Consider the following 19706-nt stretch of genomic DNA (forward strand, 5'->3'; position numbering starts at 1 on the left):
AAGACCACACGCAATCCCAGACACGTTTCAGCATCATCAGTGAGGTGTAACATGGCTCTCCAGGCACAGCAGGCTCAGGAGCCCTCTCCTGGCATACCTCGCCCTGCTTGGGGTGACATTAGAAAAACTGAGTGTTGGTGGCTGGGAGCTTTTGAATTAATGAAAACTCCAGGCATTGTTAGCAACTGCACTGGACAATGAGCTTCAGAACAAGCACTGAACAATGAGCTTCAGATTTGCAATGTGTATTCGTTTTGTAATGTTAGTAATTATTTCATAGCCATGTTTTAAAGTCAAATGTCCTATCTGCATTTGGTCAAGTGGACTCATGTCTGCTGTGCTGCCCCCATTCCATGTTCCCTCCCTCACCTGCCCACTGCTGCCTAACCAACCACATGTCCTTCTGTACAGAGCGTTAAACTGGAATGGCACTGCTTTACTTTTCATGCACTGCATTTCTAATCGAAATGCTCTTGCTTGTGCTAAATTAATACAAATAAATGCAAATCCTAGCTGGACGAAGCCCAGAAAACTAGAAAAGGGTGAATCCAGAAAGCCCTTCCTGACTCCTGTGCAACACCATAATACTGAGCCTTGTTTATCACTCTCAAATGTACTAAATTGTCAAAAATAATCCTGCCGTACTGTTTCTTAGATCATGTAGAAGCACCCTTATGGACAATTCTACTTGAATCAGCCAATCAGGAAGAAGGATTCCATGCACATTCTGGCCACTATTATAGAAGTAAGCATTCATTCTGTGGGCCTCACCGGGTGCTAACGGTCCAGGGTTCTAAGTTATAGGCCACGAGTGAAACGAGGGCCTTAACGCTGGGCCTGGCGCTTTTACCAGCCAAAGAAGCCTCCAGAAGGTATGCTTATTGCTATTAGCACCCTGGGTTTTCAATTAGGAAACCTCGGATGCTAACAGCAATGTATTTTGTTTGAATGAATGGGACGCCTCGTGGAATCCCGCTCATTTAAACAAAACACCCAAGATGGGCACCAGGGCGATATAAGGCGGGGCTCCTCCATTTCGATGGCGACCATTGAGGATACAGGGCGGCAAGAGCAGCGAGGCGCTGCCACCAAACGAATCAGGGGGGGTGGGAAGGGTTCTCAAAATCCGAGGTGAAGGTGTGAGGTAAGTTGGCTGGTCAGGGCTACCAGCCATAGGGTTGCTGGAACGCGGTCTGTGTTTCTGGGATTCAGCCTGCGATCCCAGCAACCTGATCGGTTGACTCCCCCGCCCTGGGTGCTAATACATGCTATTTGCTTGGAATCTTCGCTCTCGCTTGGCTGAATCAAGCAGAAGACTCTATGGTGTGGTGATTTGTTCCAACAGGGAACGCCCCTCACCATCACATACCTGTTTTGAACTCTCTTCCTGTTCCCCGCAATAGCCTGATCGCCGGTGCAACCCTCTTCAGGCTTCTTCAGTGAGCTACTGTGGGACGTTTGACGCGGTTTACCTTGTGCAGTCATGTTGACGGGGACACCGTGGTGAGTTCCGCAATGGTTTTGGGTTGGAGGGGTTTCATGCTTAGACAACCTTGGGTGCTAAAAAGCCTTAGTTTCTGGGGTGGGTGGGATTCCCAGACATTAGCAGCACATAGTGCTCTTTAATCCCCTTGCTCTGCTCGGGATGCTAAATTGGGCCTCTGGGCACCTAATGCCAAGGAATTCCACCCACACTAGCCCGAAAGCTTAATTATCAAGCATGAAACAAGACCATCCATTCCACAGAGTGATTTACCAAGCTCTCTTAACATACCGTTGCCAAATGGACACTTGTCACCAGTGGTCCCCTTTACCCTAGTCCTACCTTTTCAGCCAACAGCATTTGGCCTGCTGGGACGTGTAGGCACCTACCTATTTAAAAAAAAGAGGATGATAATGTCCCAGCAGGCAGCATGCACCTGCAGCGCTGAGGTACTATCGCTTACATGTGTATTACAATACAGGCTCTAGCACGGGAGAAGACCATATTTGTCCAGAAACAGGCTTAGTAAAGTGGACCCACACCAGAGATCTATCTGTAACTTTCAGGTCAAGTTTAAAAGCAGGCACTACAACCCAATAAAACAGGTACCAACTTTGCTTCACATAGTCATTCTGTTTTAAACATTGTAAGTGCTTAGGTGGTCAGGAGGGATGTAGGCACGGGCCTCATCATGAGTTGGGCGGTATTCCGGCGGTATTAGCACCAGGGCTAATAGTGTTACTGCCAACCCCCCTGCCGCTATTAGCGCCGGATCACGGGTTTGGCGGAACAGTAATTCCCCATTCTCCATTCGGCCCATTCCCAATGGGGAATTTTCGGCGCTACTGCCGAAATTTGGCAAATTCCCGGCGCATTTACCCCCAGCTCAAAGCTGGGGTAAATGCAGCCAAACCCGTGATTTGGCGGACCCTTAAATGTGGCCGTAATAGCGTTACCACTGCATTTAAGGGTTACCGCCAAACTCGTATGCAGGCTATGTAGTTTTACATGTTACAATGTTCTGAACGACAGTTTAACAAAAAATGTTTGTGCCCTATTCTAATGATGGAGACATGTTGCCAGTGGGAGTTCATGACGAAAAGTGTTACATTTAGCCACTTGCTCTGATTTTCGTTTCATAGCTATGGTGTTATAAAAACCTTTTCCAAAACGTTGTACGTCTGTTTGATGACCTGCACATTTAGGTATTTCCGTATGCTAATACTCTTCTCAATTGGATTGGAAGCAAATGATATGAAATTAGTTAATGCAAAAGGGAACGCACTTTTAAAGGATGCACGAAAATGTACTGTAATCGGCCAAGTAAATAACTAATTCTTCATAAGGAAAGATAAACAATGTTAAGTGCAAAAGAGGGAGCATGCCATATATTTTGATTGAAATAAAAATGGTTCTATCCAGGTACAACCATTCTCGAAAGACGGCAGAAGATATAGTACAGCTCTTTAGATTGTTTTAAAAGTTACTCCAGTGTTAATCCGTTCTTTGTGTTAATTGGAAAAGTTTGCTTGCATAGTTCAGGCTTGCTTTAGGACAGGGATTAGGAGTGAGAATAAGGGCTCTTATAATATTGACCAGGATAGCAATTTCAGGGCTCAGTCTCTGGTAGCAGGTGGGTATGCCCTGGTGGCGGGAATCCCAGGCTCTCTGTGCCAAGGGGCTCAAGCTGCACCTCTCTGATGATGCCCAAAAAGTGAAACATGTCCGGAGTTGCTTCTGTTTTCGTCCCTGGGGAACAGGAGTGGGGGTGTGCAGGGGTGGGGCGGGGGTGCATATCCTGGCAGTTTGATCTGAATGGATCCCTTTGGGGCAGGGCACGAATGATTTTCACGTGTTCAATGCCCTTTTATAGTTACACTGCTGAACTAACAAATATGATGTGGAATTATATACAGAGTTATTCCAAGTGTTCCTAAAACATTGTGGCCAGAAGTTCCATTCATCACTTTTTGGTCTTCTCAGCTGCTCTGAGATAACTAGAATGAACCCATCTTTTTGAGGCGGGAAATGTGGTGTTTAGCCGTGTGTTTGTCAGGTGCTTGGCTTCCATTAATTTTAAGAAATTATTGTGTGGTCTAAAAGCCCTGATCACGACTTTGGCAGTATTAGCCCTACCGCCGAACTCCCCGGGGCTAATAGCGCTGGATCACGAGTTCGGCGGTAATGTAATTTCTCATTCCCCATTGAGCCCATTCGGGAATGGCCCATTCCCCACTCGGCTCAATGTGGAAAATTCACGCTCTTACCTCTGGCGGATTTCCCGCCGGCGGTAATAGCGTGAATTTTCAGCGGATTTCCCCCCAGCCAAGAGCTGGGGCGAAATCAGCCAAAGTCCTGATTTGGCGGACCCTTAAATCCAGCGGTAATAGCGCGACCTCCGGATTTAAGGGTTACCGCCAAAGTCGTGATGAGGCCCTATGTCTATAGCCTTTGTCTATTTGGACAAAGTGTCATGGAACACCTCATATATGTTGAATAAGATGGAAGGGAGCACTGAGTCGTTTAGGATACTAGACATTGACGAGCAGTTGGAGGAGTTGATTTCTCGCAAAGCCCAAGCCCTTCAAACACATGTGTTCGGTGGGACCTAAATGGAACTGACTGTCTGCTGTCTCAGTGATTCCAGACACCTCTTTCAATCTGGTGTGAACATATTTTTTGCTGATCATCAGAAGCTGCTCTGAAAACAAAGATTATTTTGGTATCTCTTTCACCCAAATAAAGGTATAGCATGCCAAGGGATTCTCTTCCATTGCGGAAAACTCAAAAGAAGTTGCTTACTTTAAAGGGCCTCATCACGACTTCGGCGGTAACCCTTAAATCCGGCCGTAGCGCTATTACCGCCGGATTGAAGGGTCCGCCAAAGCAGGACTTCGGCGGATTTCTCCCCAGCTCTGAGCTGGGGGGAAATCCGCCGAAAATTTGCGCTATTACCGGCGGTGGGAAATCCGCCGGCGGTATTAGCGCAAAATTTTCCCATTGAGCCCAATGGGGAATGGGGCATTCCCGAATGGGCTCAATGGGGAATGGGGATTAACATTACCGCCGAACTCGTGATCCGGCGCTATTAGCGCCGGGGAGTTCGGCGGTAGGGCTAATACCACCCGCGCTAATAGCGTTACCGTTACCGCCCAAGTCGTGATGAGGCCCAAAGTATCGCACTGGTCATTAATCGCATGGGTTATTTTCAATCACGTGATTAGTGAACATTATCCTGTGGCTGACTATCAGGGATCGTGCGAGGATGCTTTGTAATTATGATCTTTCAGTTGAGAACAAGAGCACTGGCTCCTATGTGTTGACCAATATTAAAGTGCTTGGTGAAGCACTAATAATAGCCATGAGAGCAGCTTCCTCGTGTGATGGACGATCGTGGCAAGACACTCGGCATCATCACGACTTGGGCGGTAACGTTAACGCTATTAGCGCGGGCAGTATTAGCCCTACCGCCGAACTCCCTGGCGCTAATAGCGCCGGATCACAAGTTCGGCGGTAATGTAAGTCCCCATTCTCCACTGAGCCCATTCGGGAATGCCCCATTCCCCATTGGGATCAATGGGGAATCTTCGTGCTAATACCGCCGGTGGATTTCCCGCCGGCGGTAATGGCGCGAATTTTCGGCGGATTTCCCCACAGCTCAGAGCTGGGGTGAAATCCGCCGAAGCCCTGATTCGGTAGACCCTTAAATCCGGCGGTAATAGCGCTACCGCCGGATTTAAGGGTTACCGCCGAAGTCGTGATGAGGCCCTCAGTGACAATAATTTGTAGTTCTTTGCCCTGAAGAAGACCTTGTTTTAGAAGAAATAGGGCACCCTTTGACGTGCCATTAGAAATGTCCAACACACAGAGATTCAGCATGTTTTTGTGACGTTATGTGGTGATTGATGTCTAGCACACTTTATTGGGTGTGGCGATTAATCACACCTAAGAAATCTGAGGCAGTTTAAAAAGAACACATGACAAAACAGAACTTACATGCAGCCCTATAGTTCATAGCTGTTTCCATACTTCTTGTTTGTAAATATTTCAACTAATATAGCACAACATGTTACTAGCCCCACAAATATGTTTGTGCAATATGTCTTTTTCTGCATGCTAAGAAGATAATTATGAGAGTTGAACATGGGATGTAGATTATCAATGAAATTAAAAAGTTGCAAAGATACAATATTAAATAAAAAACATAAGACCTGCTTACCCCTGGTGGATTGCTATTACAGGAATGCAAAAACTATGTTGTAGACATTGAACTGTTGGCCTTGATGATCAACAAAGTGATTTGTATAATGACTGGAGAATTACCCAAGCAATTTAAAGTATAACGTATTTATAACTATCCAGTTACAGGCAAGTGTTAGATGTTTTGAAGATAACAGGGCCCAGTGTGTCAGAACTGATTACCGGCTACCATATTGTGTGTGCATTATTGAGCACACCACATAATGAAAACCGAGAAGAACAATAAACATTAGCATCTGGGCGGGGGGAGACAGCCAATCATATGGCTAGGAACGTGGGCTTGAACCACCGGTACAAGCCCACGTACCATGCCACCTGATGGCCGGCTCCCCATGCTGCCATCTTCCCCTAACCCTCTGCCCCTCCCCCCACCTACCTTATTTCAGCTTCCCCTTTCCCCTGGCAGGCTGCCATGGAAAGGGAAGAAAGAGGGCCTTCGTATGGAGCACCGCCTTCCATTTCCATGGTGGCCATCTTGGGAAAGTATTTTCATTTATTGAACGGGATGCGCGAGGCATCCTGTTCAATGAATGAAAATCCTTTTTGTTAGCACCCCGGTTTACCAAAGGGTAACCAAAGCGGTAACCCGGGGTGCTAATGGCATTAAGCCCCTGTTCCAAGGGCTGTAATGGGGGTTAATGACCCAGAGCTCTCATTATCAATACCTTGAGCTGCCAGGTCGTTAACCCCCTTTCCAGCCACATTATTTTCTGTTAGAAGGTTCTCATTCCAAGATGCACAGTCTGGTACTCTCCTATTCCCACCAGGGGAAGGGTCAATTAGTCAATAAGGTGGCTGGAACAGCGTGTGAGAAAGTACATTCTTCGCTGGATGTGTCAGCACCCGAGGCCCTTCCCTGTGTGGCCCTCCTTCCCCACTTACCTGCAAGACCAGAGTTTTATGCTTCAGTCCGGCACACCTACCGCTCCGGCTGCCACCATAGAAACGGGAAAGGGTCTTAGTCCCTTTTCCCTATGGTGGCAGCATCTTTGTTCCTTTTTTTTATTCAGAGATGGGCGTCGCTTACTGAAGCCAATCCCTGGAAGAAAAAAAAGAAAGCCACTTGTACCCCGGATGAACTCCGGTGTGCAAATTGCCTTCATGACCCAGGGAATGGGGGGCAGAAATGGCCGTTAATGGCTTGATGTGCAACAACCCAGCTCTGCGAGTATACCATTTCAGGCATCCAAACACTACATCTTTTCATTTTAATATATGTGTAAATATACTAGTTATGACTTATTTTTAGAGAGCAAAAACGACATGTGGATTAGCACAGATAATATGGCAAATCATTAAACATAGATAAATTCAGACAGGAATTTAGAAAAAATAAATACCATAAAACCATGTGGCTTATTTATAAAGTTAGAATATGCATTATAGCATAATTGTATCTATGGACTGACCAACATATTGTTTGATTGCTATTACAAATAAAAATGCTGTAAATAGAATAATGTCCTACTAAATGTGACAGAAGTTACCTAGGCTGTCGTGAACTTTAAATGAACCAAAATGTACATCCAATGCAGCAACAACCATTATGTAAGCTCTTTGTAAAACAAGAATCTCCGACCCCATTAGCATACCAGTTATATCATCACATCAGAGATAATCGGAGCAGCTGTGTCCACTTCAGACAAGAGGCCATCAAAAAGGACCTGCTATGCAAGCATTACATAAAAAATCTAAGCCAGAACATGGTCTTGCATTTTCTTTTTCCCCGATTTAAAAGACATCTATTGAATGTATTAATGGCTATCTGGTCCACCATCTTAGTGAAATGTCAAAGAAGCAGGTGCCTAGGGATGGTCATGTATCCTTAACTTTGGAGAGAGTTATATTTCATAAAGAAGCACATCTGTTCCATTAAGCTGCCCATTAAAATGATTATTTGTTCAACAGATGTCTTTCTCAAAACACAAGGTTTCTGTTGATAAAGGGTCAAGTCACACACAAATGCAATGCAGCTAAAATATAACGCCCAAAGTTTACTTTAAATTGTCCATTCAAATTGACAACTGGAAATACATGATTAGTTTTCATTTCTGAACCATTTGTCAGATTTGAATGGATTTAGCAGAACAACGCAAATAATGGACACAAAATAAAAATACATTTTAGAATATATGGCTGTATATTTTGCATATTTTAATAACTGCGTCATGCAATGCAGGGGCAGAAACATAAATCATATCTCCAGATTCAGAATATTCACACACATCTGAATATGCTGTTTCTACCAATATTACATGTCCATTTTGAGAATTATTTGAAAAATGACTATTCCAGTTCAATATTTGCATCTCATGCCTGGGGCAGAGAATAGTTCATAGTTGACACATCCCCTTGTGACACATGAAAATTCAATGGGACAACAAAAGCAAGTAAGAGGGCCCTGGTGGGTGTGAGAAAGCAAAGAGCCCCTATTATAGAGTCTGGCCCATCCAGAATGCTCTGTCAAATGATGCTGTATAGGTGGAGGTTTCTGGGTATTTAAGCTCAAACACATATGCAGAAGATAATGTGTTTGGGGAAAAAGAGATGAATGGGATCCCATCTAAAATTAGGCAAGGGGATTGGGTTCTAACTAGATGTAGCTGATGGGGTTTATCCAGACTGGACTGAATGTGAAGGCCTTTCCCAAGGCAGATTACCAGACAGGGATTTTGGAGGAGGTGCACTTGCTGAAGGAAAACCTATCTGGTGGAGCAGCCTGAGTCCAGTCTGTGTTCCTACCTGTCCTGGGCTTCTGAAAGAAATATTAAAAGTAAGTAGCCAAGCTCCAGAACATTTAGACATTGTTCTCGAACAAATCAAATTCCACATAGCTTTTTTAATGAATTTGGGCACCCTGCTTAAAAGCTGTATAAAAAAGAAAGTTGGAATATAGCACAAGGTGTATGTGCTTTGTCATTTATAATTGAAATTGAAACTGTATGTAGCATCATAATAGGGTTCTCTTGCAGATTGGGATCTCTGGAAGCTTTAGCTCAAATTGAAATGTGGAATACAAATCTATCGAGGTGAGCCCCCCGTGATTCCTGTGTACCTGTACGTTGGTGTTGTTGATGGTGTAGGATAGTGCTGGGAAGCAGTGTCTGTCCAGTCCTCCCGGAAGTGTAGTGTGGGAGTCCCCCTCCTTAAACAAGCCAGAAGGTGTTGACTATCGAGGGACAAGAAGCAGTTCCCCAGCACCACAAAGGAAGGACCCCCCACAATTAACGTGATGCCAGGCAGTGCAAAGCACTCAGCATGGGTGGCCAGAAGCTGATAGAGGAAAGCAGCAGTAGGCAGAAAAGAAGGCAACTGAATGAGGAACCCAGCACCAAGGCTGAAGGTGCAGGGAAGGAGGAGAGTAACAGTTAGCAGGCTGGCCAGGAAGGACTGAAAAGCAAGAGCTGCAAACCCAGTAAGAAGTCAGCAGAAAAAAGGCAAGGCAAAAGAGAAATAACTGAGCAGCGCTCAGCAAGGTATCCTCTCAAGAAAGAAGAGATTGCGATGGACCGGGGTCGGTGTCCGCACTGTTTGTAACTGACGCAGCATCCAATTAAAGTTGCGCGCCTGCACAAGGGTTGCCCGAGGCAATGGACCACTCTGCCTGAACCGCGCAGAAGGCAGTCACTGAACCCCAGTGCATTCGTGCTGCGCCCAACATGGCGGCCACCAGGAGAGGAGGTCATCCAAGCCGCGTACCTGGGCGCAAAGGAATATCGGGCACCGGTAATGACGCCCTTTTCCGAGGTCCCTTTGCGGGTCCCTCCCTTAACGCCTGGTTTTACCAGGCGTTATGGACGGGACCTGCAAAGGGATACCGGGGTCAATAACGGTACCGCAACTTGCGGTACCGTTATTGATGCCGTCCCCCTTCCCATTGAGCCCTATGGGGGCTCAAATGGGAATGGGGAATGGCTTTTCAAATGGGATTTACCGGTCCCGCAATGGGCGGAATAGACCGGTAAATCCCCATACCACCAAGTCGGTGGCGGTACCGGTTTTGGTGCTAGTCATGGCGCTAATAGAGCCATGACTAGCTGCTTATCATCTAGGGGGGCGGTTTTGAGAGGAGGGGGTGATCATTGCCTTTGGAGCCTTCAGCCACCACTGCTCATTGGGCCATGGCAAGTGATATTGCCTGCTCTTGGGTAAGGACTGGTGTTCTCAGCCGTGGGATCGGGCCGGGGCTTTCGTAGTTAGTGTTTCTCATCTTGGGTATGTGCTCTTGCTCTTATGTCTGTGCTTCTGTTCATCTTCAATGTAGCGAGAGCCGTGTGCACCGTCTCAAAAACCTCGCTCTCCTAAGTGCCAGCCTCCCAAACAGACACTGATAGTAAGAGATTTCAACATTTGATTTCAATTGCCTGAAAACCGTGGCTTGTCTTCGTTCAAGGAGACCTTTACGGTCCATGGTTCAACTTCCCTTAACATGTGTAAGGAACTAACATGAATGATACTGCTCCTGCATATTTTTCATTTTTTAGACTACATTTAAGTATGGAAATGTGAATATCCCTACAAGAGACCTATCCGCATTCACTGTCTCCCTGGAAAATCAAGTGACTGACTTACATTCCCGGTTCATTGCCGGAGTCTTGAGTCCCATCACAAATTCATGGTGGAATTCGGGGCCCGCTTGATAGCTCTGCGAGTTCTGATGACCCAGCCTTGGCATCATTGTCTTTTCACGGGCAGCGTGGCTCAGGTGAAGGGTTGTGGTAAACAGTAGGACACATGCCCCATTGCCCTATGAGGCCTCTGCTGAACAGGGGGGCCAGGATCCCCCAACAAACGCTAGCCATAGAATAAACACCTATGTCATTGGGTGGGAAGGTTTAAAAAATAGATAGACCCCAGCACGGCAGCAGGACATGTTTTTTGGTTTTTAAGACCTTCCATGACCCATACTGGACATGTCATTGTCTAGTACGGATTAAGAGGAGAAAAAAAGGAAACAGCCCCCACTGCCCAACAGGGGCCCCGAAAGGCTCCCAGAGAGCAGTGTGGCAGGTACATATTTTCTTTCAACCACCCTCCGACATGTTTTAGTCAAATACAACAATGCTATTTTCACTGCGTGCTGGTGGAGTTTTCTTTGTATTTAGACCAACTCTGTTTTGCGACAGACACAGTTTCCCTTTTCTATGTTTAGCAAAAGGTTGGGTCCTGCTTAGCCAAAATGACTGGGGGCAATTCATCAAAGGTTCTGATGGATTTGGTGCCATTTGAATCCTTAGAGACTCTCCTGAATTGGAGTTTCATAATATAACGTGCTGGGGGGGGGGATAGCTCAGGAGCAACACACTTGTCTTGGAATCAAAATAATGCCGAGCAGCATGGGTACAATACACAGAGGCTGGGCTCTGGCACGAAACGCAATATTAAAAGAAAATAATTTAATTCATATAATTTCTCCAGGTCTAAATTTTTAGCTCAGCTGAGGCTTTGGAACTTTAAATGGCTAACAAAAGGCAATAGTGTTTTTGTATTATTAAATATAATGGAATTTCTTTCCTACAAAATAAAAAATTAACAACATGTAGTATAAGCCGGTATTGGTGGCTGGCATCCACGTCACAAACCCGATTTAATTTAATGCAAGTATTATTTTGGAGCTAAATGTATAATGGAAACTTTGGATTATAGTAGCACTTTTGAAGTAAATAAAATCGGAAAGCATTATGTGGTGACTTTGTAAATTGGCCACCCCAGTGCATAGCTCCACATACTATGTTCAGGTCATGTGCATTAAAAAGTCCCTACTCTCGCTTTGCTGTAACAGCACATGCTGTAAGCCAGGGGCTCGGAGAAGGGGGCATCACTCTTGATGTTCCGAAAATAAATTCCATTAAGAGACAATCAACCAAATTCAGTCCTTTCTGAGCTTTAGAGCCCAGGCCAATCTCCTGAATGATTCTAAATATGTCATGAGTTTAATGAGGTTTCCTTTGTTTCCAGGGTCAGGGAAAGGTCGGTGATGCACATTCCATTTTCGAAAGGTCGTTGCAGGGAGGTGACACCACTGGAATTGTGGATTGGGCATTTTGGAATAATTTAACAAGGTCCTACATTGCCAGTTACTTAGTAAATTTCAGGGATATCCCAGATCCGTAACTTCGGTGGCCGAATCCCCGCGGCCCAGCAGAATCTCTGGTGTCTGTATAAAAGTACCGGCAGTGGAGCCACTAGGTGGAATCTACTTGTGATGTGAGAACTCACTTTTCCAAGGAAAGTCTCTTTGCCAAGGAAAAGATGAGCTTGATGGATGGCTGATTCCACCCATCGGTCAGTGTTCAATATATCTTCTGAAATTCAAGTGTCAGCTGAAGGAAAAAGGGTGAAAGGCAGTGTTATAGGTCTTCAGTAGATGACCTTTCTATTAGAACCTCACATTCCAATGCTGAGCTGTTCAATGCGCTGCAGAGAACACAGGGTGGGGCAAATGTTTCCAGAAGTCATTGGTAATAGGGCAAATCCAGTATGACACTCTGCCACTTGGAATTATTTTCACATTTAATACCTTGGCTAGCACTAGTCTTCTACCCCAAAATAATGTATCTTGGGGCAAATTGAGGTAACAATATTGTCCTGGTGTCTTGCTGAAGATGAACAAGAATATTTCATGATAATTGTGTATCCTGTTTCTTATGATGATATGATAGGTTATTTATAATGTGCTTAATACCCAGAGGTTTCTAAGCGCGGCCCCAGGGATTGAACCTGTGTTGCTCCGCATTGTCTTGCTTCTAAGGTGAGCATGTTGCCCCTGAGCTATCCCCCCATGGATCACTATAACCTTCTGTATGGTTTGAGGGATATATGTGATTTTACCAACCCAAATTTGAGAGTGGTACATTTCATTATGACCGTAATACCACCCCAACCCCATCCAGACTCATTTTACCCCTTACCCCTATTTAATTAATATTTTCAGTGTTTTCCGGTATTATGTACTTCGGTGAAATGTACCACTCTGTTTTGTTTTCGGTAAAATGACTGGGTACCGGTTTGAGCCTTACACTCAGGAAAGTTCCAAAGAAAGTGGGGGATACCTTGGGGGGATTTTATTTCATCATTCATTTGTGATGCTGTGGCAGCTTGGATAAAGTGCAGTAAGTTTTTAATCTCGTCCCTTCGAGGGCAGTGGTTTCATCTCATTTTCCAAAAAGCACTTATCCCGGAAAAACCACTCACCCTTACCACTGCTTTAACAGAAAAGGTTTGGAATCGGTGGTGCGCTTGGACAAGAATTTGAGTATGATTGTCTGAGACCATGGTTTAGTTTCAAGTGCATTATCAAGAGAGCTCCGTCCTTTGTTCTTCCCAAATTGCAGTGGTTGGATATTTGATGGAATCCAAATTGGATTATTCCGATGGTCTATATGCAAGGGTTCCCAAGCCACATGCCTATCCCTTCTCTCATCTCTGTCTCCAACCTCAGAATCCTTAAAGCCTTTGCAAATATATTGCAACTGCTGAATACATGAATTAATGAATTACTCAATCAATCATGGGAACGTAGCTGCTTGCTTTTGGCAGTCCAGCTTCTGAATCATTCTTGGTGCCTTAGATCTCCTATTATCTTGGAAAGCCCTATCCACGGATTCCAGATGGTTCACTGATACGGAACCTCTCATTGGAACTGGTCCAGACATCTCCAAATATGGAATTTCAGCATGCATCAAATTACCCACTCTTCTGCTCAGAGAGGATTTGGGGACTCCAAATGTGCAGTGCCAGTTGGCCCAAAAGAAGAGGCGAGGCTCTCCAGAGATAGCCGGCGGAGAATCGGAAGTCATCTAAAGTCCTGACCAAGAGGCCATGCTTTTGTTGCCAGGGCAAAGACAAAAAACCATCTCATCCAAACTCAGAATCTTCTAGAGGGATAGGAAGACTGGAGGGGCTCCACAAGTATGCTTTCCTCTGATCCAACATGGGATGCTCCTTGACTTGGAGAAACAGACGTGAAAGGGGTTGCTGGAGACTAGATCCACTTGCAGTGACCCACTGAAGATATATATGGATCCGAACAACGTTTACATTCAAGCTATTGTTCTTTTAGATAAAAACTGGGATAAGGGAAAGGATGATCACACGTCCCAAAACCCTTCCCATGTCCGCAAAGCTCTCTTAACCCAGGCTTGTTACATTAGGGATCTTAAATATGATTTTAAGTGAAGACATTAAAATAGCTCATTTGCTGAGCACCTAATTAGAGATTTGCAGGTTACAGGCTTTTATCGTTGCAGAACTGACTTTATCATTTTGACGTCAATAAAATGGGTACACATAGGTTCAGTATTTAAAACATGTATCATACAAGTTCTTAGAGGCACTTCATCTTGTGGTGTCCTGTATACAAATAGTAATTATCGTCAATGTGCATTGTACACAACTACAATAACATAGCATCACATGTATGTAGAATAGTAAAGCATAGTTCCTAAGCAATCCATATTGGCAGCTATCCTACTATCCTCAGTTCCTGCTGACTTAATGATGTTTAATCATACGGTTTAAATATTGAATCATTTAGTTTTGCAATACAAATGTATTTCCTAATAAATGCTCCATATCTAACCAGCTATTTGCTGTACTAATGTGGTCCTCACCTGCAGTGAACAATGACGGGTCCTCCACTGGTTGAAGCCTTCCTATCCTTTTCAACGTCCAGCATGAGCTGCAGGAGTGGCTGCGCGCTGTCTGGAGTCTTGTGGTCAGGCCACGAGGTGTACCAATAATGCTTCATGGTGCGCGATTGGCCTCCGTGCTGTGTACAAACATAAGAATAAGCAGAGTAATGAGGTGCTTGCGATCTCTCCAATCTCTCTTTAAATGGCTTTGCCATCTCTGACACCGCCGACATCTATGGGGCAGAAATGCAGGCTGCTCGGGCAGCTAAACCATTGCTATCAGTTCAGACATTGATGGAATTGTTTCAGGGTACATTCTAGAAACTGTCCTTCTCACACATCTTCAGGATCTTAATCACTTTGTTCATGATGGCGCTGGTCCAACTGTGCCTCAATACCACTTTTTCTACTTGACCAAAATTGCCCTCTACCCCTTTACCACTCACTGCTCCAGCATGCATCTCCAACCAGGACAGCAGGCCCCCCCATCACCACTGCAATTGTGACAAATGAGCATAGTTTTAAAGGATAGGCATACAACTCAATGTTGCGGAGGATATAATCAATTGCAATCTGACTTCCAAGGAGCTGTAAATTCACCGCAGAATTAGACATTGATGAACACCTATTGTGAACTTATCACATTCCGGGAACTAAATGCCCCACTTTGAGTCCCTCCTCATAACCAAATTACTGATGGCATGAGCCATCGCTTTCTCTGCCATAAGCAGAGCATCCATCCCATCCTGGCTCCCTTCTCATGCATCCCCTTGCATCTCTTTCAGTCAGGCTGTATTCCACATTCATAACTTCGATAATTAAACCTTACAACACAGGCTGACACATGTAACAACTCAAACGTCCAACATTTCCTCAAATGCCTTCACTGACACTCTCACCCTGCCTGCTAGGGACCTACCGTGTACCTAAACATTCATTCATTCACATGTATGGTGTACATCTTGTAACCTTCCGTTTTAGCAGCAGTCTTCACTTCTAAGCAACTTCGATGCATTCACACATTCTGGCCTGCATGCCACCCTCTCTTCCCCAATTATTTATTTCACTGAATTCGCTTGACAGATCACCCACTTGTTTCCTTGTCCTTTCTGACTCATTCGTTGCAATCCATCAACATCCCATCTTAACATCTCTATGTGCATATGCGGCACCCTTTGTCATATCTGTGTGTTACATAATACACAGTAACAGTACAACGTCAGAGATGTCAATTCACTAACATGCCACGGCTAGTTCAAGTGATACCGCATGCTCCTAGACGGCAACAATGTCAGAAGAAGCAACGGCTCCTGATGTTTGGGCCTGATAGGATCACAGCAAGTGGCATCATGTCACTAATGTAAATATGCATTGGCAAAGCCACCAGTTTTGGCTTTTGTGCAGGCACAGGATATTCATTTACCAGCTACTGCCATAATGGTACTACGTGGGTATAAGATGGTAATAGCTGGAAAATGATGTGAGCACGGGGACATATGTCAGTGCCTTCAAATGGCTAATCTCTGTACCTAAGGCAAAACTGTTGGCTTTGCCAATATGTCTTTAACATGACTTCAGTGCAAAGAACAGATACAAGGATACATATATTGTTTATAAATCAAGTGTCTGACGGCGCACTTGATTATAACAACAGGAGCTCATTTACAACTGCAATTAAGCCATTAAGACATGCCCTGTACAGCGGAAAGTGCAATGTTTCTGCGTGATGGAGATAGCCCAGAAAGATCCTATGGAGGGGGGGTAGGGAGTATGGGCAGGGAGGAGCAGGTAGTGGGTGGAAATGGTCATAGGAATTAGCATCGCCATGGGCAGTCAATGGATGGGTACAAATTCCACATAACAATACAAGGATGTGTGCCCTCGTCACTTACCAGCATTGCTCCAGTGAGCACGGAGTTGCCAGCCTCTGTTAATGCCGACCCACCTGCTCCTCACTCGGAAATGTGGTCATCCGCTTTTGAGAAGGTGGGATGCCCGCTATTCAACGCCCGTTCCATTCCCGTCCCATGCCTTGGATTGCCATGATTTGCTCATTGATCGGTCTCCAGGCCTCTGTTTTATCGCAGGGACTTGGCTTTGTGATTCCTCTGGGCCGAGTTAGTCATCGCTCTTCCGCCAAGTTATAATAATTAGCACACTGATAGGAACTCCGCACATCCGGGTGGTGGTTTAGCTGTTATTGCCCGCTCTGCTTTCTCCTGCACTTCATTGCCACTTACACACGATATTCAAATGGAATCTCTGTTCCCGCCCGTATTACAATCTCTATTACTGTTCAGCGCCATGATGCCTCTGCGCAGCCGTGCGCTATATAAGCAATCTTAACATAACGTAACATACTACTAAAACTTTACACATATTGTTAGAACAGCGCCCGCTGGTCCGTGACCCCATGTTTTGTTTCTCTTTTTTGGTACCCTAGAGTCAGGGCAACGTATTTTATCTACTCCTGCACTTCTAGATGGCATCTCCTTCGCTTAGTCTACTGTGGACGGACCACTCTATTCTTCCTTTTCTGATCTATCTTCTTTCCCCTTAGACACCTCTCATTCTACCTCGTGCCTCTAGGCGTAAATGGAGCCTAGGTAATACCCCCATCGTCTCCATTGAGATGATAAAAGGTGGTTCTACTGACGCCACTAACTTGTTCCAGCTTTCACAGGTCTTTAAGGGCGTGGCCGATTGGCTTGCACCACTGAAACCATCTAAACCTTGTGTACACCCATCGGAGCCATGGTTCTCTTCCCACCTAGCCAAACTGCGTCTTTTTCATAGGCTGGAAGATATTGGTGTGCTGCTTACTGCCCTCTTGCTAAAAATCTTTTCCACGAAGGCACACAAGCCTACCGTCAAGTAATTTTCACACCAAGCAGCATTTATGTTACGGGCCGGATTGAGCAAGCCCTTAATGAACTGTTCAAGACCGTAGAAACCCTTTCATCTAGAACCACATCCTCCAACTCAGTTCCTCCCTTCAGGACATTATGCAAGTCCCTTTCTACTTTTTTTTATCAATAAGATTAATTTGATTCACCGGAAAATATCTTTTTCCATGACTAACTCTTTTATCTCACCTCTCTCTCCTCCTATTTCTACCACTTATCAAGGCTTCTCCTGGAATGTTTTTCCCCTCTTTCAATTTTGATGCTATCATTCATGCTATTAACAAACTAAAATCCTCTTCTCCTCTGGACCCCATTCCACTCTTCATTTTGAAATCCATTATGCCGGAAATTGCACCTTGAGTAGCTTCAGCTGAAAATCACTCACTAGATTTCAGTGCTATTTCTTCCATCTTAAAGCATGCCCTGGAAATTCCCCTTATGGAAAAACCTATCTTGATCCTCTCTCTCCTCCCTGCTAATTATCACCGTTTTTTCTCCCCTTCCATTCCTGATGAAACTGCTGGAGTACCTGGTCACCCCTTTGCTCAGCTCTTTTCTTGAAGACTCTTGCTTTTGACACTTTCCAATCCGGTTTTCAGACTGGCTGTGGCACTAAATTGGTTCTGGTTTCAGTTGTGGACGATCCAGCCATCTTTTCGATCATGGTGGCACTGGGGTGCTGATCTTTTCAGACATGTTAGCCACCTTTGTCACCATAGACCACTCCATCGTGTTAAATAGGCTAGCTGAGGCAGCATATTCGGCCCAATGCAGGCATGGTTTGCTCATTTCTATGTAATCGCTCTCAATCTTTGTCTCTCCCTCCTTTTCAAACTTCACCATTGTGGGGTCCCACAGGGGTCTGCTCTCTCACCTATTATTTTCAATGTATATGTGCAGCCACTGGCTAAGCTCATTAAATCCTTTGGCTTCCATTGTTACATCTATGTGGACGATACTCAAATTGTGGTTCCACTCAATCTTCACCAGTCTAAGACAGCTGCTAAACTTAATTCCTGCAAAACAAAGGGGGGGGGTCTGGGAATCTATCTCTACCAGCCCAAACACCCCAATGACCTGTCCTTGGGTGAATATCCCCCTGGGAGAGACTCTACCAAGTCTTTATCTCACTGTCCCTTTCACAGAGAAAACATTTCCCCTCATATCAGTCTTTGTCCTGCCCAGGGGCAGTCCAGCACCGAAATGCTAGGCAATTCTCCTCTGAACAAGAGTACCAACAGCAACCCCATACACGTGTTTCAGCCTTGTTGGGCATCAGCACTGAGGTAATCGCTCTCAATCTTTGTCTCTCCCTCCTTTTCAATCTTCACCATTGCGAGGTCCCACAGAGGTCTGCTCTCTCATCTATTTTTCTCAAGGTCTATGTGCAGGCACTGGCTAAGTTCATTAAATCCCTTGGCTTCCACTGTTACATCTATGTAGACTTACTCAAATTGTGGTTCCACTCAATCTTGACCAGTCTGAAACAGCAGCTAAACTTAATTCCTGCCTGGAATCTTTTGGCAACTGGATGAGCCAAAACTGGCTCAAACTTAATGATGACAAACCAGAGAATCTTGTCAACGGCCCCTACTCTGCTACCTCTTATTGGACACCTGAGGTTTGGGCAGTTTCACTTAGTCCCTTTCCTAAACCTGTTTCCGTTGTTAAGGAGTTAGAGGTCAAAATCTCTGCCTCTCTGCCATGGAAGCACAGGTTAACTCTGTCAGTCAGCAGGGCCATTTTAGACTGAAAGTTCTTCGTAAGGTTCTTCCTTTTTTAATTCCTTCTGACTTCTAATTCCATTTAATTCCATTTAATTTCTTCATGCCCCTGTTGTTGCCTCCCTCATTTTTGGTACATTCGACTATTGTAATGCGCTGTTCCTTGCTCAGCCTGCCTATCTCCTCGACAGGCTGCAAGTTTTACAGAATTCGGCAGTTCGTGCCTTCTCTGGTCGATCCCTACGCAAGCATTTCTCTCCTAGTTTGCAGAGTCTTCATTGGCTCCCTGCTGCTCGGCGCATTGATTTTAAATCATTGTGCCTTGTCCACCGTGCCTTTTATGGGCGAGGTGCCCAATATCTTGAGAATAAATTCTGCATTACATCCCATCTAGATCACGTCGCTCAGCTTCCAACCTCTTTGTTAAGGTCCCGAGAGTTTACTGAGGCAAATTGGCAGACAGGCTTTTTCTGTCGCCACTGCCCTGGAACAAGCTGCCTCGTTCTCTTTGAGCTATCGCGGATCATTTCATTTTCTGCCAGCATCTCAAAACACATTTATTTTAGCTCTCGTTTCACTTCTTACTACCTGCTAGTGTCAGCTATCCTCCCCAGCGCCATGTTGCCTTTGGGTGTAAGTGCGCTTTATAAATTGAATTCATATCATGTCATATCATATCAAAGCCATCATAGATAGGAAG

At 45.0% G+C, this 19706-nt stretch overlaps 1 protein-coding gene across 2 annotated transcripts in view; it reads right to left on the bottom strand.

Annotated features, from left to right (window-relative positions):
* Nucleotides 1–19706, bottom strand: part of PTPRR (protein tyrosine phosphatase receptor type R) — a 1074582-nt gene that overhangs the window by 93307 nt on the left and 961569 nt on the right. For both annotated transcript variants that reach the window (XM_069628248.1, XM_069628247.1), the window contains exon 12: nt 14356–14513. In XM_069628248.1, coding sequence (XP_069484349.1) covers nt 14356–14513 — 158 coding nt within the window. The remainder of the gene's footprint in view (nt 1–14355; nt 14514–19706) is intronic.

Source organism: Ambystoma mexicanum, chromosome 12 (genome assembly GCF_040938575.1).
Source record: "Ambystoma mexicanum isolate Mex_15411 chromosome 12, UKY_AmexF1_1, whole genome shotgun sequence".
In the NCBI taxonomy this organism is placed as follows: Eukaryota; Metazoa; Chordata; class Amphibia; order Caudata; family Ambystomatidae; genus Ambystoma; species Ambystoma mexicanum.